Source organism: Podarcis filfolensis (assembly GCF_964270895.1).
Source record: "Podarcis filfolensis genome assembly, chromosome: 8".
Lineage (NCBI taxonomy): Eukaryota > Metazoa > Chordata > Lepidosauria > Squamata > Lacertidae > Podarcis > Podarcis filfolensis.
The window spans coordinates 41,279,000-41,304,019 of record NC_139611.1 but is presented as its reverse complement, the minus strand read 5'-3'; the positions used below and the strand labels follow the sequence as shown (position 1 = coordinate 41,304,019).

The 25,020-nt window shown below is 46.9% G+C and overlaps 1 protein-coding gene and 1 long non-coding RNA gene across 4 annotated transcripts in view; one reads left to right on the top strand and one right to left on the bottom strand.

Moving 5' to 3' along the window:
* Positions 1-2,319: 2,319 nt before the first annotated feature.
* The window catches only part of ZFPM1 (zinc finger protein, FOG family member 1), a 114,058-nt gene continuing 91,357 nt past the window's right edge, over positions 2,320-25,020 (top strand). For all 3 annotated transcript variants that reach the window (XM_083626227.1, XM_083626225.1, XM_083626224.1), the window contains exon 1: positions 2,320-2,758. In XM_083626227.1, coding sequence (XP_083482353.1) covers positions 2,719-2,758 — 40 coding nt within the window. In that variant the 5' untranslated portion in view covers positions 2,320-2,718. The remainder of the gene's footprint in view (positions 2,759-25,020) is intronic.
* LOC310769668 lies at positions 7,830-24,933 on the bottom strand. Its single transcript, XR_014551784.1, has 2 exons — positions 24,699-24,933; positions 7,830-11,345 (listed from the first exon to the last, which is right to left on the bottom strand). It is a non-coding gene; the product is annotated as an uncharacterized lncRNA (long non-coding RNA).

The following is a 25,020-nucleotide window of genomic DNA, read 5'->3' as shown; positions in this document are numbered from 1 at the left end:
TTTAATTGGGGATCAGGCAACACCTATCTAAGTAATGTTAATATGTATTCAAACCCATAGCTGGGTTGCCAGACCTCTAGGTCTGTTCCAAAGTTCCCAGACTGTGCATGCAGCTTGCAGGCTTCAGTCTGGCTGAAAATTATAGCATAAACACTCAGGCAGGGGGTTGTCCTCTCCCTCCACTCCTTCCCTCCCCTCTCTCAATTAACCTCCATCTCCAGGAACTTCCCCCATGACATCGCCAGGGATCTGAGTTTGGGCCCTGGAATATCAGGGTCTGAGATGCTCCTGACCTTGCAGCCCTCTGCACAGCAGGATCCCATCTTCTTTCCTAGAATTAAGGGTATGTGTGGGGCTGTCAACTGAATTAACAGTTCATCAAGGGGTTCAGAACCTGTGGCTTGAATCAGGAGGGTAAAGTGTTTAAAATAAGTAATGCCACACTACAGGTGGTGACCAGTGGGGTGTATGAACTGGGAAGGGGTGGGAATAGAGGCCTCCTTTTGTCCTGTTCTTCCTTGAGAAAGGGTGTGCACAAAATTATGCCTTGTTCCATTTCTTTTAGGGAGAACAGAACGGAGGACTGTGTTGCTAAAAGATGCACTTCCACAATTTGTCTGCCCCATAAACGTGTTTTCAAGAGCAAGGCTCTTGATTCCACTTTTTTATTCTTTAAATTATTTTTATTTAAACATTTATTCCAGTTTAAATCCTACAAAAAACAAAATAACAGCAATATAAGCACTCTGGCAGAGAATGGGGGTGGGAAATACGGAAAACAAAGGAATATGTAGAGGAAAGGAAGGAGGAAAAATAGTTTACTAAACATCACAAACCAAAAAATGATCACACTGTGAATTAAAACTACCATTCTCTAAGAGACTGTAGGGCAGATGTGGGGAACTTTTGGCCCTCCAGATGTTGCTGTTCCAATCATCCCTAGCTTATTGACCATGCTTGCTGGGGCTGATGGGAGTTGTAGTTCAGTAACATCTGGTGGACCAGAGGTTCCCCACAACTGTTTTAGAGAGGACATTTTTACTGATAATTTTATTGGGGGGGTTGTAAACCATTTTGAGGTTTTATTACACTCAAGGGGTGTATTAATCTTCTGAAACAAATTTGGCTCTATGGAGTCTACACTGGAATGAACAGGTGCAGAGCTGCCTTGTGGGTACTCCTCACCTGTAATTGGTTGTTGGAGCTCCAGGTAACTTAAATAGCAAAGAGTGTTTGCCCAGCTATACTTGGCTCACCAGCTAAGGCCATTCCCAGATTGAGACAGACTGGTTTCTGTAATCTGTCAATTTCAATGTGTCTACTGTGGGTACAATTTAGTTGGATACAAGGGGGGATAATTTGTTTTTGTTGCTTGCTTCAAAACTATAGTGTATTGTTTTACTCATTTGCAAATGCATGGAATTTAATCAATGGACTAAAGCATGATTAATCATGTAATGCACAGGTGGGCAACCTGACACCTCCCTGAAGCTGCCCCTTCCCTTCCATCCTATCAGTGTCCCTTCCTTCTTGCACATTTCCTCATTTTCCCTGGCTTTTAAAACATCCCCCCCCCCCCGCCGCCACTTTCTGTGCAGATCTCATACACACAATATTTCTTTGAGAGTAACTCATCAAACCCAGAGAGGCTCAATTCTGAGTTGCACAGGAAGGGGAATTCTCATCTCGGCTAACTGTGGAACAGCTGAAGTGGGACCCTCAGTTAATATGGAATTGCTACTTCTTTGCTTTGACTGTGTACCCACAGTCAGCATGTGACGCCAGAAGGAATGCAACCCGACACAGAAAGAGGTTCCCCATTCTTGGACTAGGATTTTTTTTTAAAAGAGTTATAGACTGTGGCATTGCTTGTTGGGGCGCCAGTGTGGTTTAGTGGTTAGACTGTCGGACTAGGATGTGGGTCATATCCCATCTGCCTACAAAGCTCAGCCACCATTTCTTAGCTTAGCTAGCCTACCTCACAGGGTTGGTGTGAGGATAAGAGGCTTCGGGTGGGGAGAAAAACCATGGAAGCCAATTCTAATCTCCGCGGAGGAAAGGCAAGATATAGAACGCGAGCAATGAATTAATCAGATGGGTTGAATCACCGCGGAGGCTATGCCATTCGGGTCCTCACATCTCCCCAATCCCTAATTTACTCTCCGCGCGGCTGCAGCTCCGCCCACTCCCCCTTCTTGCATCCACCTTATCCGGTGGGCGTGGCTAGGATCCGAGCGGCTGCCCTATGAGCGGCTGCGGCTGGGCCCTGCTCGCTCCGAGACCACGCCCCTTTGGAACGTTCGGCGGGTTTGATACATTTTCAGGTTCCATTGAGAAAAAAACAGACACGCGCGCAGAAGCCCCCGTAGAAATCTTGCAGAACGGGAGCCGGGAGGAGGAAGAAAGAGAACGAGAGAGCGGCGCTGCGGGAAGGAAGCCGGAGCCCGCCGAGTGCCGGATCGTCAGCGGGGGACGCCGTCGCTGGCGGCGGCGGGAAGCACCAGAAGACGACGCGGAGGAGAGCGACGAAGGCGCTACCGCCGGGCGAGCAGCCCTTCTCCTTCTCCTCCTCCTCCCGGCCAGCTCGCCCTGCTTGCCCGCCGCCCAGCCCTGGGAGCGCCGGGTGGGCATGAGAGCCGCGAGCCGGCCGCCCCCCGCCAACCTGCCTCTGCAGCCGCCGCCGCCGCCAGAGGAAGACGAAGCCGCCGCCGCCCCGCGATGTCCAGGAGGAAGCAGAGCAAGCCCCGGCAGATCAAACGTGAGCAGCGCCGCCTCCCCGACAACTTTGCTGTCCGCCCGCTCCCCTCCCCCGTACACCCCGTTCTTGGCCGCTTCCCGCCCGGGCTCGGAGTAACGTGCCCCCCCATCCCGCTAATTTCTTCGTTATTTGCTTTTCTGTGTCCTGTCCCCCCCACCCCCCATGGCCAATGCATCTAAAGTTAGTGGTCGCGGTTCCCCCCGCGCCTTCCCAATTTCCAGATGTACTCAGAGTTGGTGCTTGGAGACTTCTTCCTCTCCCCCCACCCCGCCAAACTCTGAAGGGTTCTCCTTCCCCGGAGGTTTTCTCCCTCCACCCTTGTATATTTCTGACTGGGAAATACTCCTGCCTTGCGGCGCGCTTAGACACCCCCCCCCTCGCCGCCGCCAATTATCCAGGAGTGACAAGGCGTGTGTCTGTGGGGCGGGGGGCTTTCTGTCCCCGACCCTTTCGACGCGGGGCTAATTGCCAGGGACCGTCCTCTTTTCTCCACTTCCACGCTTCCACCACTTTGATCTTTACCTTTTCCCGAAGGCTTCGGGTCAGTTTCACGTCCCACTTCCATGCAACTCCTGGATCGGGTCCTCCCCGCTCCATCCCCCTCCCAATAGTCTTCCTTGCTGGTTTAGGTTTTAGGTCAGTCCTAAGAGTCTCCGGGCGGGAGGGGGGATTGCGCGATCCCATTCTAGTCCCTCCCCCGCTGCTCAACCGCCTGCCTTTTACTTGACCCTCGTGGGAACGAACTTGGCAGTCTGCGGGGGGGGGGGATGAGGCGTCATTTTGACAGCTGCCCTGTAGATGGAGGCGGGGGGGGGGCGGCGGCGTTGTCGCTCCTTGTTTGTCCCCGGATAAGAGGAATTGCTACCACCCCACCCTCGCTAGCAATGCTTCTTATTTACACAATGACCATTCTTGGAAGCTCCCCCCAGCGCCTCCTCAGAAAGCGGCAGCCTGCAAGCCAGACGACCCGCTGATGGTCTCTCTCGGGCTCCGTGGCGGCAGAAGTCCCCCCTTTTGGGGGTTGGCGGCGCGATGTCCTTTGCCCCCCGATCTTCCTGCTCCATCCCCGCCCCCTCCTCTCCTCCTTCCCTGGTGCGATCGCCAGGCCGATAGAGCCGCCCCTGATGAGAGCCGAGATAAAGGCTTTAAAATATTCCTTTCTGCAAGTCCCGTCCTGATAAGATCGCCCTGTCGGGATGGGCTGAAATTGCGATCTTATCTCGCGCTTGACTCACTCCCATCTCCTCTTGCATTAGGAAGCCTCATCTTGAGGGACTTTTGCAAATGTTGGCTGTGCGTGTTTTTAAAGGGGAGGGGGCTTGGGAGAGGGTCTTCCTTAGGAATTTTTTTTGGAGGGGGGAGAAAGTTGAGGGGCTCAGACCCTGGTTAGGTTTTAACTATCTGTGCCTGGGACATTTGGTGCCTTAAAAACACCTGCCTCTGAGTGTCTGCAGAGTGCGTTCTGGTACTCCTCATTTTTATCCTGATGAGCTTGTTGTCCCTGGAGGAGGAATAACAGAAAAAGGAAGTGAGAAGATTATATCTTCTGAACTAGGTGGGTGTAGACTTGTGAGTTTCACAGCACTCTTCATCAAGGCAAATGCTTTCGCATGTGCATCATTGAGGCATTGAGATTTGTATTTGTGGCCTTTGGAGGTGTGGACAGTTGAGGTGCATGCTGTGGACGTGATGTTCATTGAAGGAGGACCCTCTCTATTTGATAATGTCCGATACAGAGAATTGTGTTGCTGGAAATCACTGGAAGCGAGGCCCCTGTGAGAATGTATCCACATGCAAGGTGCAGGAGCAAGCTCACTGCTGATAATGGGTTCCCAATCAGGTGAAGAGTTATGTGAAAGTTGGATGCTTGCATAGGCCATGCTTGGACCAATCATGGACGTTTTCCCTATTTTACATCTCCTACTTGGTCATTTCTTAGTAACTATTACTGCATCTGGAGAAAAGGAAATAGTTTTGGTTTCACTTGACTATTTTTTTAAAAAAAATAAAGTTTTTTTTAAGGTACATGTTACAAAATCCCAACGCTCCCCCGCTTTTCTTTTTTGCAGTTGTTATATATTGGAAATTAATAAAACTGTATTTTTTAAAAGGTACATTTTAATACTCTGCTGGGTTGTGGGAAGGGCCATCAAACCATAGAGATGTAGAGAGCTAGAAGGGACCCCTCAAAGGTCATCTGGTCCAAACAGTCTCAACACACACTGTCCCCCATCCAGTTTGAAACCATACTGGACCCTGCTTAGTTTTGCAAATGTGCCAGCAGTTTTTATTGCTGAACCACCAGGGGGTGCTTTCAAGGTTCCAGGTCCAATCCCTGGCACCCCCTGCCTGAAACCCTGGCGAGCTGCTGCCAGTCAGAGTAGACAGTACTGAGTGAATTAGACCAACGTTCTGCTTTGGGATGAAGCACCTTCCTATGCTCCATTCCCACAAGTTCTCTTTGATTCTTTCTCCTCCTTGCTCTTGTGCTGCTGGTTGTCTTGTCCTCCCTGATGCTTCCGCTCCACATATCCATAACCCAATTAAGTTTTGGTAATCCTTGATGATTTCCATATCCGGGAACATCAATGTTAGGCACCACCCTCTCTGCAAGTTTAACTCTCCTGGGCATTCATATTGGTGTCTCTGGATCAAACAGTTCTCTTGAGGTTCTCAAACTGATCAATCAAAGGTAGTCTGGATTCAGGTCAGCCATCTAGGAAAGTGATTGTTTGTTTTGGGGGGGCACGGGGGATTTTAATATCAACTACTGGAACATTCCCACTGGCAGGTTTGACTGCTTTTTTTCTGCTCCCTTCCTTCCTGAACAGATCTTAGCCGCTGATAAGGCAGAGAGAGAGAGAGATGTGTGTGTGGATAGGGAAGCAGGGCCCCATGTGATAATATTGCTTTATCTTCCCCTGGAAATAATTGCTATACTAAGCTGCATCTACCTGTTTGCCTGCCTGAGGTGATTCCTTTTACTGATAAGAACAAAGCAAACTTTTTTTTTTTTAGGGTGATAGTTACCCCTGCACACACCCCTGCAATTTCCACTAAGTTTTCTGAATATCCAACTTCTTCCTTGCCTCACAACAACTTTTTTTGCTTTAGCCACTCCCCTTGTTTGTGGGGGAGGGACTTTCATGCCATCAGCTGCTTCATTATTTTGGTTGTCTTCTATTTGGGGGAAAAAGCCATAGCTCAGTGGGAGAGCATCTGCTTTGCATGTAGAAAGTCCCAGGTTCTCTCCCCTTCCCAGCATCTCCAGGTATAGGGATGAGAGAGACTAGTGCCTGAAACCCTGGAGAGCTGCTGGCAGTCAGTGTAGACTGTATTGAGCTTGGTGGGGCAACACGTTCCTATACAATAATAAGTTTGTAACAATCTGAGATCCTGCTGGGTTGAAAAGAGGCTACTAAACCGCTTATACAAGGGGAATTGGCTCAATTTGACAGATTTCCACCCAGTGGAAAACCAATGTGAGGAATTTCCCGTGTTCAATATGAGCTTAACTCGCCCCCCCCCCATGCCTCCCCTGCCCCAGTTCTTTAATTTCCCCAGGTTTCACTCCAGGAACATATGAAACAATAATGAGTGCTTTTGCGCGCATGCAGAGCGCATCTTTCCCTTGAAATATTTGGGATTAGGCATATGAGCTCCTAGTTAGAAGGAATGGGTTGCAGGTGGGATTATATCTGGAACGCTTGAAGAGAATGGGCGGGAGGCTAAGCCCCAGGGGTTTCTGCGATGATGTTTTTGGCATTCAGCTGTGCTGTGCGAAATGCTCCCAGATTCCCTCAAATGATCCCGTGACGTGCGTAATCTGTACACGAAGAGTGAAGTTCACGAGGGGGTTGAGGGGCTGGTCACGTTCGTTCATTTCTTTTTGTGTAACTGGAGGATTGTGAATTATCCGGTGTTGGGTGCGGACCTTTAAAAGAAGAAGAAGAAGGGAAACTTCTTAATGACAGGCAGGCTGGGGTCTGCAAGGAAGGCGAAGTGCTGCTTCAGTTGTGGGCTTAGGAAAGGCGCAAAGTGATCTGCCTGCTTCTTTTCTTTGGCTGAGGAAAGTGGCGCCATCCAGGACTGCAGGCCTCTTAGCCGCCCCCTGGCACATGCCTAGCAGAGATCCCGTGGCTTCCATCTTCCGGAAGATGCCGTTTGTTTGGGTGGTGTGTCTTCCTCTCTCTCTCCCCCCCCTTTCTCCTTTCAACTTTCCACCCTGTTTTGTCTTGCCAGGAGTTGTTAGGTCTTTCTGAGCTGCTGTTGTGCATTAATTTCCAGCTCCTTTCTTGTCACCCCCGTGCACTGTTCTCCGCTTAATAAGGAGCCAAAGGTGATCCGAAGATGGATTGGGATGTTTGCAGGGATGGGCAGCTCTGTGAATACATTAAGCTGACTTGCACTTGAAAGCTCCAGGCTGCTGCGGCTCCTCCTCCGGTTTCTTCAGAGATGCGAAGGGATGATAAAGTGGAGGATGTTGATGGGAGGCCAGATAGAGATGGCCAGAACTGATGAAGGGGTTGGAGATGGCAGATAGGCACCCTTTATTGTCCTCACCCCACCCTCCATTGGCATGAAAATGGCAGTCAGCAAGAACACAGGGCAGTGAAATACGTGGGTGTTTAGAAAAATTGTTCTTTTTGTTACTTTGCTTTCTCTCAAGGGGGAGAAAAGTATGCATGAGTTAAGGCTCTTGTAACTGAGCTGCAGACCTTTTTTTCCTTTTTCTTTAAGTAGATGTCAGATCATCTCTGCCTTCCTGATTCATATCTGCTGACTTGAGTTTGCTTCACTGCTTCTTGGCTCCATTTCTATTCTCAATCTCCCCCCCTCCCCCCAATGCCTGATGTGAAATGCAGATAAATTTGAAAGGAGGGGGAGGAAGCCTGGGAGATTGACAGAAAGTGATTAGATGAAGATGAGACCCTGGATTATATTTAACCAGCTAGTTGGTGTAAGTTATTATTATTACTATGATAATGAATTGCTTCTCAGGCCACAGATATGCAGCCGTTTGTTTGCATTTTTTAAATAGGAAAATGCTATACTAGTGGTTCCCAAACACTGCACATTTATTCAAAATTCAGTTATAAAACTATTTGGTTTAATTAATTCAACCAAATTTATGAACTTGGTCCAGTGATGCCAGATTTCAAATCTGATAGTCGTTTACACCTCCAGCACCCCCCTCCAAGCACCCACTTGCCTCTTAGTGCCCCCTAGGTAATTTCAGTGCCCCGGGGGGCTGGTATCACTCACTTTTGGCTTTGCCACAGGCGACACTTTGCCTGCAGGTCATCTCGAGTAGGACCGGGAGTGAACCCCGCCTGAAGTCCTGGGGAGCCACTCCTAGTCAACGTGCCATGGGGAAGTCAAACATTTAAAGCACACAATTCGTTCCAAAACTCCTGGGAATTGTAGTTTAGCCGTCAGAGCTACAGTTCCCAGCATCTTAACAAACTGAAGTTCCTAGGATTCTTGGGGGCGGGCAGAAGTCATGTGTGTAGGATATACTTTCAGTGTATGGTGTGGATCTGCCCCTATAGACGGCCCAGTGGTCCGACTCATTCTAAGGCACCTTCCTAGGAAGATGTCAGTCAATCAACCTGGTGGGCTTGTATGTGCAAAGAGTCAGTTCTCCTTCTGTCCCATCCTGCGGAGGATGTGTGTGCCTTCCGAAGCGCCACAGCAGTTACTAGCCGTGACTGTTCACTACGGAGATGACTAAGAAAGTTGTCCCTTACCACTGGCGGTGTGAAGGTCACTCCGATTTCCACTGGAGTTTAACCACATCTGTCATTTATGGTTTGTTTATTTTGGGGCCACCCCTCAGCTGAGGTGTTTGTGAAGTGAGGGCAGTGCACAATAAAAATGATAATACAATAAGAAGTAAAAGTGCAACCTGAGAAGGGCCCAGCCTTGGAACCAGAGCATTTTCTTTCTTATAGCTCTCAAGAAGAGGAGCCTTCCTGGACCAGACCAAAGGCTTGTGTAGTGTAGCCTCCCATTTCCCAGGAGTAGGCAAGGTGATGTTCCCGAACAGGTGCCAAGAAGCCCTGTTCCTCCTCAGCAAGAGGCATTGAAAAGCGTACTGACTCTGATCTTGGAGGTAGAGTATAGCCTTTGTGGCTGCAAGCCATCAGTAGCCTTACACTTCCCAAATCTGTCCCAACCCTGTCTTAAATTGTTGGCCATTGCTGCATTTCATGGTTGTGAATTACAATGACGTGCTGTCTAAAGGAACTCTTCCCTTTGTCTGCTCCACATCGCCCACCACCCAGCGTCAAATCCAAACAGCGGTAAAAGGTCGGCAGAGCAGTTTGAAAGCCAGCTTATGTTATGTGCTGGCCTAAGAAAAACTACTTTGGAGAGAAAATTGTATCACGGCTGATGCCAGGCAGACCCTCTACCCTTATACTGCTCCTTTAGCTCACTGTGGCCTAGTAGGGTTGGGGAAGCTTTGACCCTCCAGCGTCAGCTGGATTCCATCTTCCTTCAGCACCAGGCAGCATGGACAGTGGTCAGGGATGATGGGAATTGTAGTCCAGTGACATCTGGAAGGCTGCAGGTTACCCAGCCCATGCTGCACTGGCTGGCAGAAGACCGATGGCTGTCAGAGGGATTATGCCCCAGAATACCAGTTTGCTGGAAGTCGCAAGTGGGCAGGGTGCTACTCAAGTCCAACTTGCAGGCTTCCCACAGGCATGTGATTGACCCCTCTGAGAACAGGATGCTGGACGGGTCACTGGCCTGATCCAGCAAGCTCATCTTCTGTTCTTAAGGAACTTCTAGCTAGTATTTGCTGAATCTCAAGAGGTACTATTCCGCCCCTTTTTTTCCTCTGAAAAATATTTCATAAGCTATTGTTCCGTTATTGAAATGTTGCAGTCTGATGAGCAGAATCCTTTTGGGAGAGATGTCATGGCTTTTGAGAGACAAGTCCCTCCAGCTGAGGGCTGGGAGGCTTGGCTGCTGCAATAATTAGGACTTGGTAGATCCCATTTCCTGGACCCTTTTTATTTTTTAATGCCATTTTTCTGCCACAAAGGCCTTTTGAATAGTTCTCTGTCTAAAGTTTAAATGTTTGTGAAGGGTTTGTTTAGAGCTCTTGCTTTGTATGCAGAAAGGCTCAGTGTCCAACGCCAGGCATCTCTGGTGAAAGAGGATTCTTGTGGCAGACTCCCTACTAAAAAGGCCCAGACTGTGGCAAAGGATAATGTCACTGTGGCAGCAGCAGCTTTTCAGACATGCTTTTGTACATCATGTGTACATATGGTGATACACTTCCTGAATTATCCTGGGTTCATAGCATTTAGGACAGCCTCCCCCAGCTTAGTGCCCTCCAGACCTTTTGGAAAGTTTGGGCTTTCAACTGGCATTTGGTTGGCCACTGTGAGAACAGGGTGATTGATGGATTAGGTGGGTCTTGGGTCTGATCCAGCAGGGCTCCTGTTATGTTCTTATGACCACAACTTCCATCATCCCTGACCATTGGCCATGCAGGCTGGGGTGGATTTAGGCTGTTAAATGTGAAGATGCAGGGCCTTCCACTTGGCCCAGAGCAAACTAGAGAAGATCAAAAGGAGCACCTGGGGGGAGTTAACAGCCTCATTCCAGACCAGCTTCTCACCTGTTTTCAGTGACAAGCCTTGTGTGTGTGGCACATGGCAATGCCCAGGTTGAGAGGCACCCAAAGCATGATAGACTGCACCTTTGTCAAAAAGGAAGTCCTCCATCGTACAGTGCATAATTAACCTGATAGGTTAGATACATCAAGATGGCCTTAAAAGGGATTGGACAAATTAATGGAGGAGGAAAGGGGCTGTTGATGGCTACTAGTCATGGCAGTATGGAACCTCCAGGTGCAAAGGTAGTCTATTTCTAAATACCAGCTGTGACCAGACATTTGTAACTCAGTAGCAGAGCATCTCCATTGCATCAGATGGTCCCTGGTTCATTCCCTAGCATGTTTAGGAAGGGAGTGTAGTGCCCCCCAAATGAAGTCCTGGAGAGCTTCTACCACTGTAGGTGATACTGTGCTTGATGGACCAATAGCCTGATTTGGTAGAAGGCAGCTCTCTTGTGATCCTAGCTGCTGGAAAGGCTGTTCCTGTCATGCCCTGCTTCTCCGATTCCTGGAGGCTTCTGGTTGGCTCCTGTAGAAGCAGGATGCTGGATTTGATGCACTGTCAGACGGATCTAGCAGGGCTCTTCCTTATTTTCTTCTTCTTCAGAATACGGCTGAGTCTCTAAAAGCCAGAGTATGGTGTGAAGGCGCATGAGGCCACCACCGTGCTTAAACCTAGCACATCTGGATCAGTGTTAGGGTGGGTGACTGCTAAAGAACCAGATGTATGCCACCACGATGGGAGGAAATGAAAAGCCAGGCTACATCCCGGAGCACTCTTCTCACACGGCAACATGGTTCTTTGAGAGTGTGCATCCCGGTCGCACATCCCTGCCACATATCTAGGTCAACCAACCTGTATAGCATTTGCATCACTCTCCTGTCTGTCTGGATGTTGGGTTCATCTGTCCTCATCTTATGCCGACTTTGGGCGGTCCATTTCCAGAGCCAAACCTGATGATGAGAGTAAAGGAGAAAATAGAGCTAAGTGTCAGGTGTCATCAGCATACTAGCCCCCTGAATGACCTTGCGCAGCCGCCGCCGCTGCAGCAGCATGTGGCTGTTAAAAAGCATGGGAGACAGGATGGGAGTCTTCAAAACTCTGTAGGACAGTTCACCCCAGGAACAGGAGAAGTTTCCCAGTATTGCCGCCTTCCGAGGTAGGAGCAGAACCCTGGCCAAGCATAGGCTCCCATCCTGTCCTAAACTGCTGAAGGATACTATGGCTGTTGGTTATTAAAAAGCCACCAAAAGGCCCAGGAGAATCAATAGTGCCACAGTGTTTCTCCTGGTCGAGGTCATCTACCAAAGCAAGAAAGGCAGTTAGTGCCCCATAGCCTGATGGAAACAGTTTCCTCCCAAAGTGCTTGAAGATGATAACATCCCAAGAGCTGGTCTGCTGGGGGCCCATCTAGTCCAGCATCCCTTGCTGACAGTGGCCAACTTGATGCTGAAATGGGAAGTCCAATTGTGATTCCCTGCAAACTGGTATTCAGAGGCATTTCGAATCCTCTTTTAAGGCTTGTTAAGTTGGTGGCCACCACTATGTCCCATGGCAGCTAATTCCATATTTTAACAAAGTGATGGGCGAAGTCCTCTTTGTCTGTCCTGAGTCTCCCACCACCCAACTTTATTGGCTCTGGTATTATTAGAAGAGAGGGAGGAAAACTTGTCTCTGTTGGATCCGCTTTTTAAAAAACACAAAGTGCGTAATTTTACAGAACTCCATTTGCCTTCTCCCCTTTTACTTGCACCTCCCCTTCCCCAAACAACAAAGTTGTGGTGCCTTTCCAACCGCTTTGGCCACGAATGGAGCCGGTAAAACACAAGGCAACTTTGACCCCAGCTAGCTGCTGGATGCTCTTCCCCCCTGCCCCGGTTCAGCCAGCGGTGGCAAGCGCCCTGTGGAGGTTTGGCACGTAATTGCTTTCACTATTAAGGGTTTTCAGAGAGCAGCCTTAAGCGCAGCGTCTCTCTCTCTCTCTTTCATTCCTCTTCCTTTTTGGCTGGAGCGTAGATGCTGCGTTGAGTTAAGACAGTAAAAGCTTGATTGTAACTGGGAGCTGATGGTGACTCCGATAAGGGGATCAGAACATCCAGCTATCAGGCCATGCCGGGGCTTTAATTTTTAAACCCACTTTTCTGTGTTCTCCTGGGCTTTTGCCCTGGCAATCGACTAGCTAGTTGTTGTTGTTTTAGTCCGCCCCGCCCCCCCCCCCGCGCCAAGGTTGCTGCAAGTCAATCAGATAACTGCAACCGTAACTATAAAGACTATTTTAATACCTTCGTCCACCCTTCATCCTTCATTTTTGTTTTCTGCTCCTCCCATCAGGTTTTTCTTTTCTTTTATGACAAACCTACATAGCAACCTCAAGGTGCACCCTGGCACCAGTTGTTTTGTTTCTCTCTCTCTCTCCTTCTCTTTTGTTCTGCTGTTTGATAGTTGTGGACAGCTGATAATAAAATAAAAAAGAGAGAAGAAGTCAGGGAGCTGATCCCTAGCCGAGATAACTGGTTACATTTATTAACTTCAAACACGGGAGTGTGGGCACACACAGAAAATGATCAAACCTCTTGGCAGCTGTGTATATGCGTTTCTGCAAGCAGTTACAGTCCTGGGCTCTTTAGATTGAGGGGAATGATAAAAGCCTGTAGATTGATCTGGTTGCGATTGGGTGGTTGTGCACATTTAATGTTTTTTAAACAAAAACAAAAACACGCACGCGCACGTACACACACCTCTCCAAACAAAGCAAAACTCTCTTGTGGGAGCACGGAGGCAGAAATTGTCTGCAAAGTTTTGTAGGAGCATTTCTCGCCTCCCCACCCCGTTCCCCGAAACCCTCCCCCCTTTCCGTTTTTTGCTTTCTGCTGAAGCAGATCTGAGCTGCAGATAAGCGAGGGACTCGATCTCTCCTCTGATAAAGATTGCCAAGTAAGATAAAGGTTTCCTTATCTCTACCAAACAGACGGCAGCAGGATTCGCCTACTACAATAACAGACCCTGGAAAGGGGAGGCAGGAGGGCTCCAACGATTTGTTCCATTGCAAATGTGATTAATGCAGGCATTTTAATTATCTGATTGAGATGGGGAGGGGAGAGAGGTTGGGCCCTTCCCCACACTCTTGCTGTAGCCTGCGCGCATATATATATATATATATATATATATATATATATATAATGTGTACTATAATGTGTCCTTTTTCTTTTCTTTTTAGACTTGATTTCTCTTCTGGGTCTGTTTATCAGCCCCAGATGTTGCTTCGTTCGAAGTAAGCTTTTAGATCCTTATCTTCCATTCTGCTAAGTGTAGCAAATATGTCTTTTTAATAAACTCGAAAGGCGAGTCTTAAATGCTTGTGGATAGTCCCTGAGCTGTGGTACGGTGGTGTCGCTTAGCTGGCAGTTAGGCGACTCCTGTCCTGGGTCTGACCTCTCTGCTGCAACGCTTTAGACTGAGTGGCTCTTGCTTACGGGTTGAGCTTAATCTCTTGCACCCCTACTTGGCTGCCTTGCTGGTAAAGGGAAGTCGGGCAAGTCAGCTTCAAGGAACCTTGGGCAGTTTAGGAGATGGAATATCCCAGATTCTACCACCTCCCAAACACAAACACACCACATGGTGTAGGATGCTTGTTGAAACTATTTGCATAGTCCCCCCCCCCCAATTAACAGACTCTTAAAGCAAACATACTTTTTGGAGGGTACTGCTCTTGCTGAGTGTGGAGCGTTTAAGGACATGGGAAGCTGCGACGTTTTATGTATTTATGTTATTTATTAAATTTCTGCTTCAAGGATCACGGGGTGCTTTACAACACAAAAATACGTAGCATAGTAACAAACAAGAACAATACCCCACCCCCCGCAGTATAAAAAGGCACAGATAGTTTAATTAGCCAAAGGCCTAGGAAAAGAGGAATGTTTTTGCCTGGTGCCTAAAGATATGCAATGAAGGCGCCTGGCAAGTTTCCCTGGGGAGAGCATTCCACAAGCTGGGAGCCACAGCAGAAAAGGCCCACTCTTGTGTTGCTGCCCTCCGCACCTCTTGCCAAATTCTGCACCTGCTGAAGTTTCCAAAACTGTCTTCAGAGGCAGCCCCATGTATAACACATTGCAGTCATCTAACCTTGAGGCTGATGGAGCATAGACAACAGAAGATAGGCTGTCCCTGTCCAGATAGGGGCACAGCTGGGCGACTGGCACCAAACTATGGAGCCCCTCCCACATGCCCAAAGGGGGTCTATGCAGCTGCCTTTTACTGGATCCGACCCTTGGTCTTCCTAGTGGCTGGCAGAGGCTCTCCGGACTTTCCTGATCCTTTTTACTTGGAGATATCCGAGACTGAAATTGGGACTGCCTGCCTGCTGAGCATGTACACAGTCACTGAGCTGAGTCTCATATGGGCCCTGCCAGCTCCTGAATGTCTTGCTGGTATGAATGCAACTACTTATTTATTTGATTCCTATCTGATTTATTCTGTCCTGTGTATATATATGTCTACTCCAACATTAAGCCCTATTTGACTACAGTGGAGCTATTGGGCCGCAGTCTTACTGATTAGAACACTGTTCATTGATTTAAAAAGATCCTGCCAAGGTGTGTGTGTGCACATGTATAATTTTTAATGAAAATAGTTTTTTCAAGCTGCAGGCAGGAAGCACCATCATTCCAATAGGCATTCCAAATTTCCCTTCTGCTTTCAAGATGATGCTTGCTATGAAGCATTAGTGCATGGTCTAAAAACAAAGGGTGGTTTGTGTGTTAGAAGAATTGTTTTATGCTGGTGCACATTTGATGAACCATTTGACTAAATACCAGCTAACATTCCTTTATTAAGGTGACAGCACTAATTAAGAGGGAGGTCCTGAGATTTTGGGGTAGGGGAGGAGCAAGCCTTGCTGTAGTTGAGGAAACATCCCACTTCTGGCAGATATTGGGGGAGGAATTTGGTTCAGTTTGTATTTAAAGGCGAACCAACATAATTCACACTTTCCGAAACAACCTGTGAATAGAGATGCGGCCCTCCTTTGAAATTCATACTCCTACAAATTTTGTAGCAGATCTCCAGCCAAGAAATACATACGGAAATGCGCACACTGTGATAAAGTGTGCATTAAAAATGCACATATTGGTGAAAAATCACACACCAAAATGCAATCCGTTTGGAGAAATTAGGAACATTTGCATATAAAAAGTGCATGTTAGGAGAAATTCACACTAAAATGCAAATGAAATGCCATGAGGACTAACTGGTAAACAAATCTAAAATTGATGGAGAAGACTGAAAAAATGAGAAAGAAATCGAAAGAAGCCAAAATTGAAATTCTGGCCCAACTCTACCAGTGGGGCCATCCAGAATTTGTTGGACTGTGATTCCCAGCTTCCCTGATCACAGGACATGCTGGTTCTGGGGGCTGCTGGGAGGTATAGTCCAACAGCACCCAAGGGGCCATGGGTTCTCAGTCAAAGTGTCAGGTGGCACAACGGGTCAGGGTTTCTGGCTGCCCACCCAGGGAGAGTTGTGGGCAGGATTCCTGCTCTCCAGCGGGTTGCACTAGCAGACCCTCAGGGTCCCTTCCAGCTGTATAATTCTATCTATGACTTCTATGACAGGTTTCAGCCGAAGAAAACGGGGAAAGGGCTGGTTCTTGCAGCAATTTTTGCTTAGCTTTGTGGTGCATGGGGGGGGGGGAGGGGGACCCAAAATACGTTGTGTTTTCAGTTCTTACGGTTACTAGAGCTTTCCTTCTCTCCCCACCCAGCTCACCGGTTCCAGTCTGGCATTTGTTGTGTTGATGCAAATCTGATGTGAGTCTTTGCTTTTGGTAAAAGTGTCAGCTCCTGCCACAGACAGACCTCACGGTCCTGTTTGCTCAGAGGGAGTTTGTGCGTTTGTTTGAAGCTGCAGTGACTGGGAATGGGAAGTTTGGAGGAATAAATTAGGAATCAGTTTGAGAGCGTGCTGCTTTCCCCAGATGCTTCGTCCTTCAAGGCCTGACCCTTAATTTCAGAAGTATGAGAGTGGCTTTAGCTGGCCTCATGGTCAAGATGGGACACTTGGTGAGCCCACATGCCTCCTGAAGTTTAGCCGACTCTGAACAGGGATCAAGAGTTTAGTGTGGCCGGCCGTGCCCTGTGGAACTCCTTGCTAGTAGAAGTTCAGCAGGAGTCATCCCTGTTGTCCGTTCGATGCCTTCTAAGCACTGTATCATTCAGACGGGCCATTCAAACCTGAGATTATTTGCCAACTAGCTTTACAGATGTCTTTGACCCTTTAAATGGTTTTAACTGTGGGGTGGTGGTGGTTGTTTTAGATTGTATACATCCTTGAAATATTTTACGTGAAAGTGTGGCTTATAAATCTGTAAATAAATAAATGCACACTGTGCATGCATGGAACACCCTTCTTTAATACTACTGCATGATTTCTGAATTCACCTCTGCTGTTACTCTCACACTCACTTTGGGGCTACCTTTTGAATCCTCCTTGTGGTCCTAAAGACCAATTCACCTTCAAAATGGCTTTGCCTGTGATTTACCGTATTTTTCGCTCTATAGGATGCACCCGACCATAGGACACACCTTGTTTTAGAGGGGCAGAACAAGAAAAAAAAATTCTCCCCCTCTCTGCGCAGCCCCCCTTCAGTGAAGCGGCAGGAGAAATGGAGTCCCTTCCATTTCTCCTCCCGCTTAGCTGAAGGGGCACTGCGCCTTAGCTGAAGGGGCACCTACCCTTCCGCAAAAGGAACCCAAAGCCTCCGGAGCGCAGCAGGAGGTCTCACTGCGCTCCAGAGGCTTCAGGTTCCTTTCGCTGAAGCCAGGAGAGTCCTGTTCTCGAGGCTTCAGGCGGCTATCTTTGAAGCCTGGAGAGCGAGAGGGTTCAGTGCACACCGACCCCTCTCACTCTCCAAGCTTCAGCGAAAGCATCGCGAAGCCTCCGGAGCGTGGCAGGAGCACTCCCACTGCGCTTCGGAGGCTTCGTGTTGCTATCACGGAAGCCAAGAAGCCTGCATTCGCTCCATAAGACGCACACACATTTCCCCTTAATTTTTGAAGGGGAAAATGTGCATCTTATAGAGCGAAAAATACGGTATGCTGGCAATGTTTCTGAGTTCCTTGGTCATGAATGCCATAGCTCTAGAGAAAGTAAGCAGGGTGGTGTTTTTCTTCACCCACTCTTTAAAGGCTGCAGTAGCCAGTCTGGCATCTATTTTTAGCTTTAAATTCCCCCTTTGCTCCTCGCTTGCTGCCTGTCACGGGCAGTTTGAGCATTTTCATAGTGTGATCGTGCATGTCCCCCCAGTGGCCTATGGCTTGGCTTGGAACTTATTATTTGCTTAGGTTAGTTACCTACCTTTCACAACAATGTGAACTTTTAGACTTTCAAGTCGCTGCATGATACTAGTCCTCAAAAAAGGAAAAAAGGAAGGAGGGAGGGAGGGAAGAAAGGAAGCTACTTTTTCTCAACGAGGGGAGAGAAGGGCCGTAACTCAGTGGTTAGAGTTCTGCACTCAGATGGACCCAACAGTCTGAGTTGGTACAAGGCAGCTTCTGATGCTTCCATTTCTTCTTTTTCTTTGTGAGCATGGAGTCAAAGGGAGGCTGTGGGCATCCTCTGTTGCTGCATAATCTGGCTTTGGCAATGCTTGCCTGGTAGCAGAACCCGTTCTGCAGAATTCCAAGCACATGCCCACTGGCAGCTTCTCGGCGCATAAGAGCATTGCAGGGATGGCTCCAAAGTTAATGCTGCTGGTTCCTGATTTGGCTACAACAATACTGATAGGTACAGTTTCCTGGATATCTTTCCTCGGGGGCCAGAAAGATGCATGCTTGAGCTTCCATTTTTAAACATGTGGGAGGGTCTATTTTATATTTTTAAGGATGTACAGAATCCTGGCTGTGCCCTCAATTTTTTTGCATTGTCAGCAGGAGGAGACCCCTGTCTGGCATCTTTTTTTTGCCCATTCCTAATTTTCCTCTGCTGCCACCCCCCAAGATCTTGGCAAGATTATTTCTCTCCCATCTCTTGTTAGCACATATTGCATATTTCCAAGCAGTAGGGATAGGAGAAAGGCTTGGGGATGGGTGGAAGGTAACTTGCTGTTTTAAGTAGGAAAAAATATTCTCTTTCCTAAACTCAGGGATGGTGGTTTAGTGTAATCTGCTTTGGATAATTTGGTATGAGCCCTCCCCTCCCTTCTCAAAATGTATGAATTCTGTAGGTCATTAAGCAGCTACTCTTCCATTCATTTGCTCCTAATAAGCAGGGATGCTATTATGGTGTGGCCCAGGAGTACCCTCCCTCTTTTCTTTTCTTTTTTTTTAAATCTCATTTTACTTTTCTTAGCGGGCAACTTTCCTTCTGCCAGTCAGCCGAAACTTGAATCGGCACATATAAATTAGCATGTGCTAATTTTGTGGCTACGTACAAAGTCTTTAAAGGCTCTAGCAAGGCCCTTGCTAATAAATCAAGTGTGAGTGATTTACTAGCCACAGCTGTCCAGCTGTTCACTCAGAAACAGTCATTGGTCCTTTTAAAAACACTTTTTTTTTAAAGCCAGATTCTACACCCTGCCTATTGGGAATCCTGCTCAAATCTGCCTCCCTCTCTCCTCCAGCTTCTAAATTTTTGCTTGATAGCATCAAAATGCTTTCAAGTTTACGTGCCGCTATAGGGCCCAGTAAATTGCTTTTAAATATGAAATTGGGGGTATTGGGGCAGTGCAGCCTCTGCCAGGTGATAATTTATGCCCTTACTAGTGTGTCCAGAGACTACAATCCACAGTTGGAAATGTAAGGAGGTTGAAGGTACATTCTTTCACCTTTGGTGGACGTGCCCAAAGATTAAGGCCTTCTGGGAGATGATTTATAATGAAATGAAAAAGGTATTTAAATATACCTTCTTGAAGAAACCAGAGGCTTTTCTCTTGGGCATAGTCGGCCATTTGGTGCCAAAGAAGGATAGAACTTTTTTTATGTATGCTACAACGGCAGCAAGAATACTTATAGCAAAGCACTGGAAGACGCAAGATCTACCCACTCTGGAAGAATGGCAGATGAAGTTGATTGACTGTATGGGACTGGCAGAAATGACTGGCAGAATCCGCGACCAGGGAGAAGAGTCGGCAGAAGAAGATTGGAAGAAATTTAAGGACTATTTACAGAAACATTGCAAAATTAATGAACTTTGAAAGATGCTGGATTGAATTTATGTGGTCTCTAGCTGTTATGGTAAAAAGAATTGGTATAAATATTGTTTAAGTTACAAAATTTAAGAAGTTGATTGGAAAATAAGGTGTTAGTTAAATGGAATGTTAAGAGATTAGGATTTGCTGGATAAACAATTTGAACTAGAAAACAAGAAGGGGAGGTATGAGGAAGTCAAGGAAATATGTTATTGAAAATTGATATTGAAATTGATTTGTTTTTAATATTTTTTTTTTCTTTTTCTTTTTTGTTTGTATAAAATTGAAAACTCTAATAAATATTTATAAAAATAAAACAGAGACTACAATCCACAGTACAAAATCTGGTTGCCCCAGAAACTGTACAAAGAAGCGTCAACTCTTTCTCTTGTTTGGTAAGAGAGCAGCCTTCCTTTCTCTGAGTCAGCGGCCACCTAGGGAGTAAAAGATTCCTCCAAGGCATATTGCAAGCTGTCCAGGTGAGATGCAAAGGACTTGGGAAACAGCAAGGAGGGAGAAGTTCTGATGGTGCAGAGATGGCAATTAGATTCTTAATTTGCCTTTTCCAGAGGGGAGGTTTAGGGTGTTGATAGTTTGATCCTCCTCAGTGCATTGGTGATAAAGAGGGCCAGTTATTTATACTGGTGGGGTTTCTGGGGAAGTCAGCCTGGTTTTTGGGAGCCCCCAAAAGCTGCGTGGTTCTGTGTTTCTCTGCTTGGCACTGTAACTTGACCAGATTCTAAGAATTGCATGGATGGGTCCAGCAGGCCAATGTTGCAACGAGAGCCTTGCGTAATGTACCGCGGCCTCCAACTTGGTTTGTTGATATTTGGGTTCATGAATGGACCTTTTGTATCAGTTTCCTTTTCCAGAGCGTGAGCATGAGCTTCTGTTAGAAGCTATGCGCTCAGAAGGTTCCAGTTAATCATGCTCAACAGCCGTTTTGCAATTTTAAAACCAGACATTGTATCCACAAGTGTTTCTTAATTGGGGCTGATTTTGACAATCAGAAGTAGCAGGTAAAATCCTGCTGTGTTCTACTCATGATAGATCCCAACAGCATTAATGGGCTGGGCTAAGTGGGCCTAAGTTAGTCCTGCCTATTAATGTCAGTGGGTCTACACTGAGTAAAACTTACCTGGAAGCCACCCAATTACATGTGCATCAAAGCAGACGTCAGCATTCCAAGGGAACCCTGCCAGGGAAATTTCACATTGTAGATTAACCTGCAGATTTTGTAATGGAGATTGATCACATCTCTGATCTGTGGGAGTCAATTTTAGGATTACAGCATTCTGCTACAAGCAAAGTATTCCAGGTAGTTCACACGGCGTGCTGCAAAGTTCAGGACAGCACCACATTTAACTTAATCCCAGACTGTTGCAGGGTTGCACGCTAGTTTCTCAAAACTGGCATCTGATCACTCAAGCCAAAAACTATATTCCAGTAACATTATCAGGGCAGGTATTAAGCTACATCTTAGCAGCATCTGATCATCCTACTGTATGTGTGTGATTTTTGACATTAATTCTGTATAATCTTAAGTCCTGTCTTTAAGGATAACATTAACTTTTTCCTTCCTGGGTGGAACTGAGAAAATGAAGCCAAGTTGTGGGGGAGAATAAATCTCTGTATTGGAATGAAGTGGAGAACTTGTGAAGGGTGAAACTGGATATAAAATAGGAGGGGGTTCTCTCCCCCCCCCTCTCTGTGTGTGTGTGTGTGTGTGTGTGTACAGTTTCAAAGCTCCCAGTCTTTTATTATGTGATCTGTTGCTTTTAAAAATGCATCCGCTTGTTTTTAATGACTGGTTTTCTTGGCTAGTTCACCTAGGCCAGGGGTCACCAACTCTTTAGACAAGTGGACAGGTTTTGAAATTTGAGAGTGTGCTGGAGGTGCCAGTCATGGAAAAGCTGCTGGGAGGGGCGGGGGCATAAGAGCACCAGAAGGGCCGGCCCAAAGCATTTAGGCACCGAAGGCAAACCACAAAATGACACACACACCCCAGACACACCTGCCTGCCTGCCAGGGAAGAAGGGGTGAGTGACAATCTACATCAGGAACAGAGGGGATTAAAGACCTGCATTGGAAATGGGTGGGTGGGTAATCAAATCAACCTTAACCGATGGGTGAAGTGGGAATCAAAGGCTGTCGGAGGGTGGGGGAAAGGGCCCCCCCCTCTGAATCACAGTGGGGGTGTGCAGAGCCCAGGAGACCCCAGAGGGCAGCCCCTGCCATTTCCTCTCTGGAGGTGGCAGCACATTTTGCCAAGCACATTTTGCACCATGTGAAGATGTCTGGGCACTTGGATGGCGCCTGACATCTCCACCATCTGTAGGTACATGCCTGCAGTTCGTTGGATCTGGACTGTTTTCACACACTAATACCGCCCCATCCTGTAGAATTCCATCAGTTATATTTTATCTGCACAATTGAAATGAATTTCCAGAACCCAAGTGCTTTTTTCTGTGCAGGAGCGGTGAATAACATTATAGTTAATTGTTGTAGCTCGTCTTCACTTACCCTCACCTCCCCACTACAGCCCTGCTCACAGTTGTGAAGAACATTCTTGCGTTATGAATGGTCCGTGTCACCATTAAGAGAAAGAGATAGGAATAGGGCAATATATATATATATATATGGACTGTCCCTGGATCAAGCGACTTTTCTTCAAGTTCTCGAGGTTGTCATTCGCCAGATATTTAACCGATAGTCAATCACAGTCATTTGAAAAACAATACTTTAGAGCTGTCTTGCCCCCAAATGGCAACTAGACATTTTGGCAACTGTAACCTTGGTTTAAGGAGCCATTTGGCACCTAGCTTCTACACCTGAGTTTCTAATACTGGGTGGGGGGAGACCAGCAGCACCTCCTATTCACCAAGAGGCTGCCGTAGAACCGGCATGAGGGCTGCCAAGGAGGTGGCGGATCTGGCCCCCAAGGAGCCCACCACAGCTGTCGCTGCCCCCATAGTAGCAGCAGTGGACAATGCGTTCCTTGGAGGCTGGACTTGCTGCCCTTATTGATCCAGCCACCTGAGGCAGTCACCTCACCTTGTCTCATAGTTAGGCTGGCCCTGGGCACCAGGTTGGCTAAGGCTAATGCAGATCATATTGAACTCAGTGGGCCAAAAGTTACCCTGAGTTAGATGGACTAATGAAGGGACGTCTTTTGGGGAAGGTTGCTTCCTATGTCCCTTTAGCACTTATATATAAATGTCCAATTTTTAGCCTTTATGACACATATTATGGACTGTTTAGTTTTTGGGCCATTTGGTATAACCTCACAGTGGCTGCTGCTTTTATTATTGTTGATCTACAATTACATTGGGACGCTTGCTTTTATTTGTCGTTAGCTGGCATGTTTCAATGTGTTAATGTGCTTTAATATATTTAAATGATTGCTAGTTTGTTTTATGGTGACTTTAAAATGTCATAATGTCTGCACGTTACGTGAGTTATTGCTGGATTGTCATGTTAGGCCTTGAAATGATTTAGTGCTTGATTGTTACTGTAATGAAGTATTGGTTTATTAATTTTGTTTCGCTGTGAACTGCTTTGAGAATATTTATATGGAAAAGTGGCATTCAAATTTAAATTGATAAATAACTTGAGGAGGGCAGGATCTTCTCGATGGCCACTGGCCTCATTTGGTCCCATAGGAACCATGCCAAAGCATTCCCATTCACATCCAGCCAATGGAAATAAATTCTCAGAGCCATGTGGTGATTGTCATAGCTGAGAGCCAGTCAATAACTTCTTATTTTCTGATTGGTTTGTTTTGAATTTTTTTTTTATGAAGGACTTGCCCTGCCCCACCTGCCAAATCCCTTAGGTCCCTCCTATGGGAGCTTTTAAAAGCTCCTCTGTGTATCCACGTTGCCCTCTACCCTTTTCATTTGAGGAATCTCAGCTAAAGCATCCATGAGAGATGACCATCCAACCTTTGCTTAAAAACCTCCAAGGAAGGAGAATCCACCACCTCTTGTGGGAGTCTGTGCCACTGCTGAACAGCTCTTACCGTCAGAAAGTTTTCCCGACTGTTTAGTCGGAATCTCCTTTCTTGCAACTTGAAGCCCTTGGTTTGAGTCCTACCCTCCAGAGTAGGAGAAAACAAGCATCCCCCCTCCTCTATGTAACAGCCCTGAAGATATTTGAAGATGGCTATCATATCTCCTCTTCTCAGTCTCCTCTTCTCCAGACTAAACATCCCCAGCTCCTTCAAGCGCTCCTCATAAGGTTTAGTTTCCAGACCCTTGATCATCTTGGTCACCCTCCTCTGCACACATTCCAGCTTGTCAACATCCTTCTTAAATTGTGATGCCCAGAACTGGACACAGTATTCCAGGTGCAGTCTGACCAAGGCAGAATAGAGTGGTGCTATTGCTTCCCTTGATCTGGACACTATACTTCTGCTAATGCAGCCTAGAATAGCATTAGCTTTTTTTTGCTGCTGCATCACACTGTTGACTCATGTTAAGCTTGTGGTCCACCAAGACCCCTAGATCCTTTTCACAGGTACTGCTAGTAAGCCAGGTGTCCCCCATCCTATATTTGTGCGTGTGGTTCTTCCTTCCTAAGTGCAGAACCTTACATTTGTCCCTATTGAAATTCATTTTGTTAGCTTGCGCTCAGTTCTTCAGTTTGCCATTTTGAATTCTGATTCTGTCTTCTGTGGCATTAGCTCCCCCACCCAGTTTGGTGTCATCTGCAAATTTGATGAGCATCCCTCCAGTTCCTTCATCCAAGTAATTTATAAAGACATTAAACAACAACAGGCCCAGGACAGATCCCTGTGCCACCTCACTTGACACTTTTTTCCAAGATAACGAGGAACCATTAATGAGTACTCTTTGGGTTTAGTCAGTCAATCAGCTACAAATCCACCTAACAGTTGCCTCGTTAAACCCACATTTTACCAGCTTCCTTGCGAGAATATCCCTGATCTACCAAGTTTGTAATTCCATCAAAAAAAGAAAAAAGAAATCAGATTGGTCTGGCATGACTTATTTTTGAGAAACCTATGCTGGGCCTTAGTAATCACAGCATCCTTTTCTAAATGCTCACAGACCAACTGTTGAATTATCTGTTCTAGGACCTTCCCTGGTATCGATGTCAAGCTCACCTGTCGGTAGTTATCTGGGTCTTGCCCATCTGCCTCTTCTTTACTAAAGCCCCTCAGCCTTGGAAAGCCTTCCAGGTTTCCTTGGAAAGCAGCCTTAGAAAGCCTTCCCTCTGCACACTTGAGGGTGTGGGAGATGTGGGAATGCCAACCTTTGCCTTTTATCAGGGGATAGTTTTTCTGGGCAGAACAGAACGAATTCTGCCTGAGTACCGCTATCCTCAACTCTGGCTGTGCTGCCTTTCTAAGGAAGGAGTAACTGCTTTTAACATGCTTCGGCCAAAGAAGATTCCTCATTGTTCTATAGCAATGTTTTGTTGTTGTT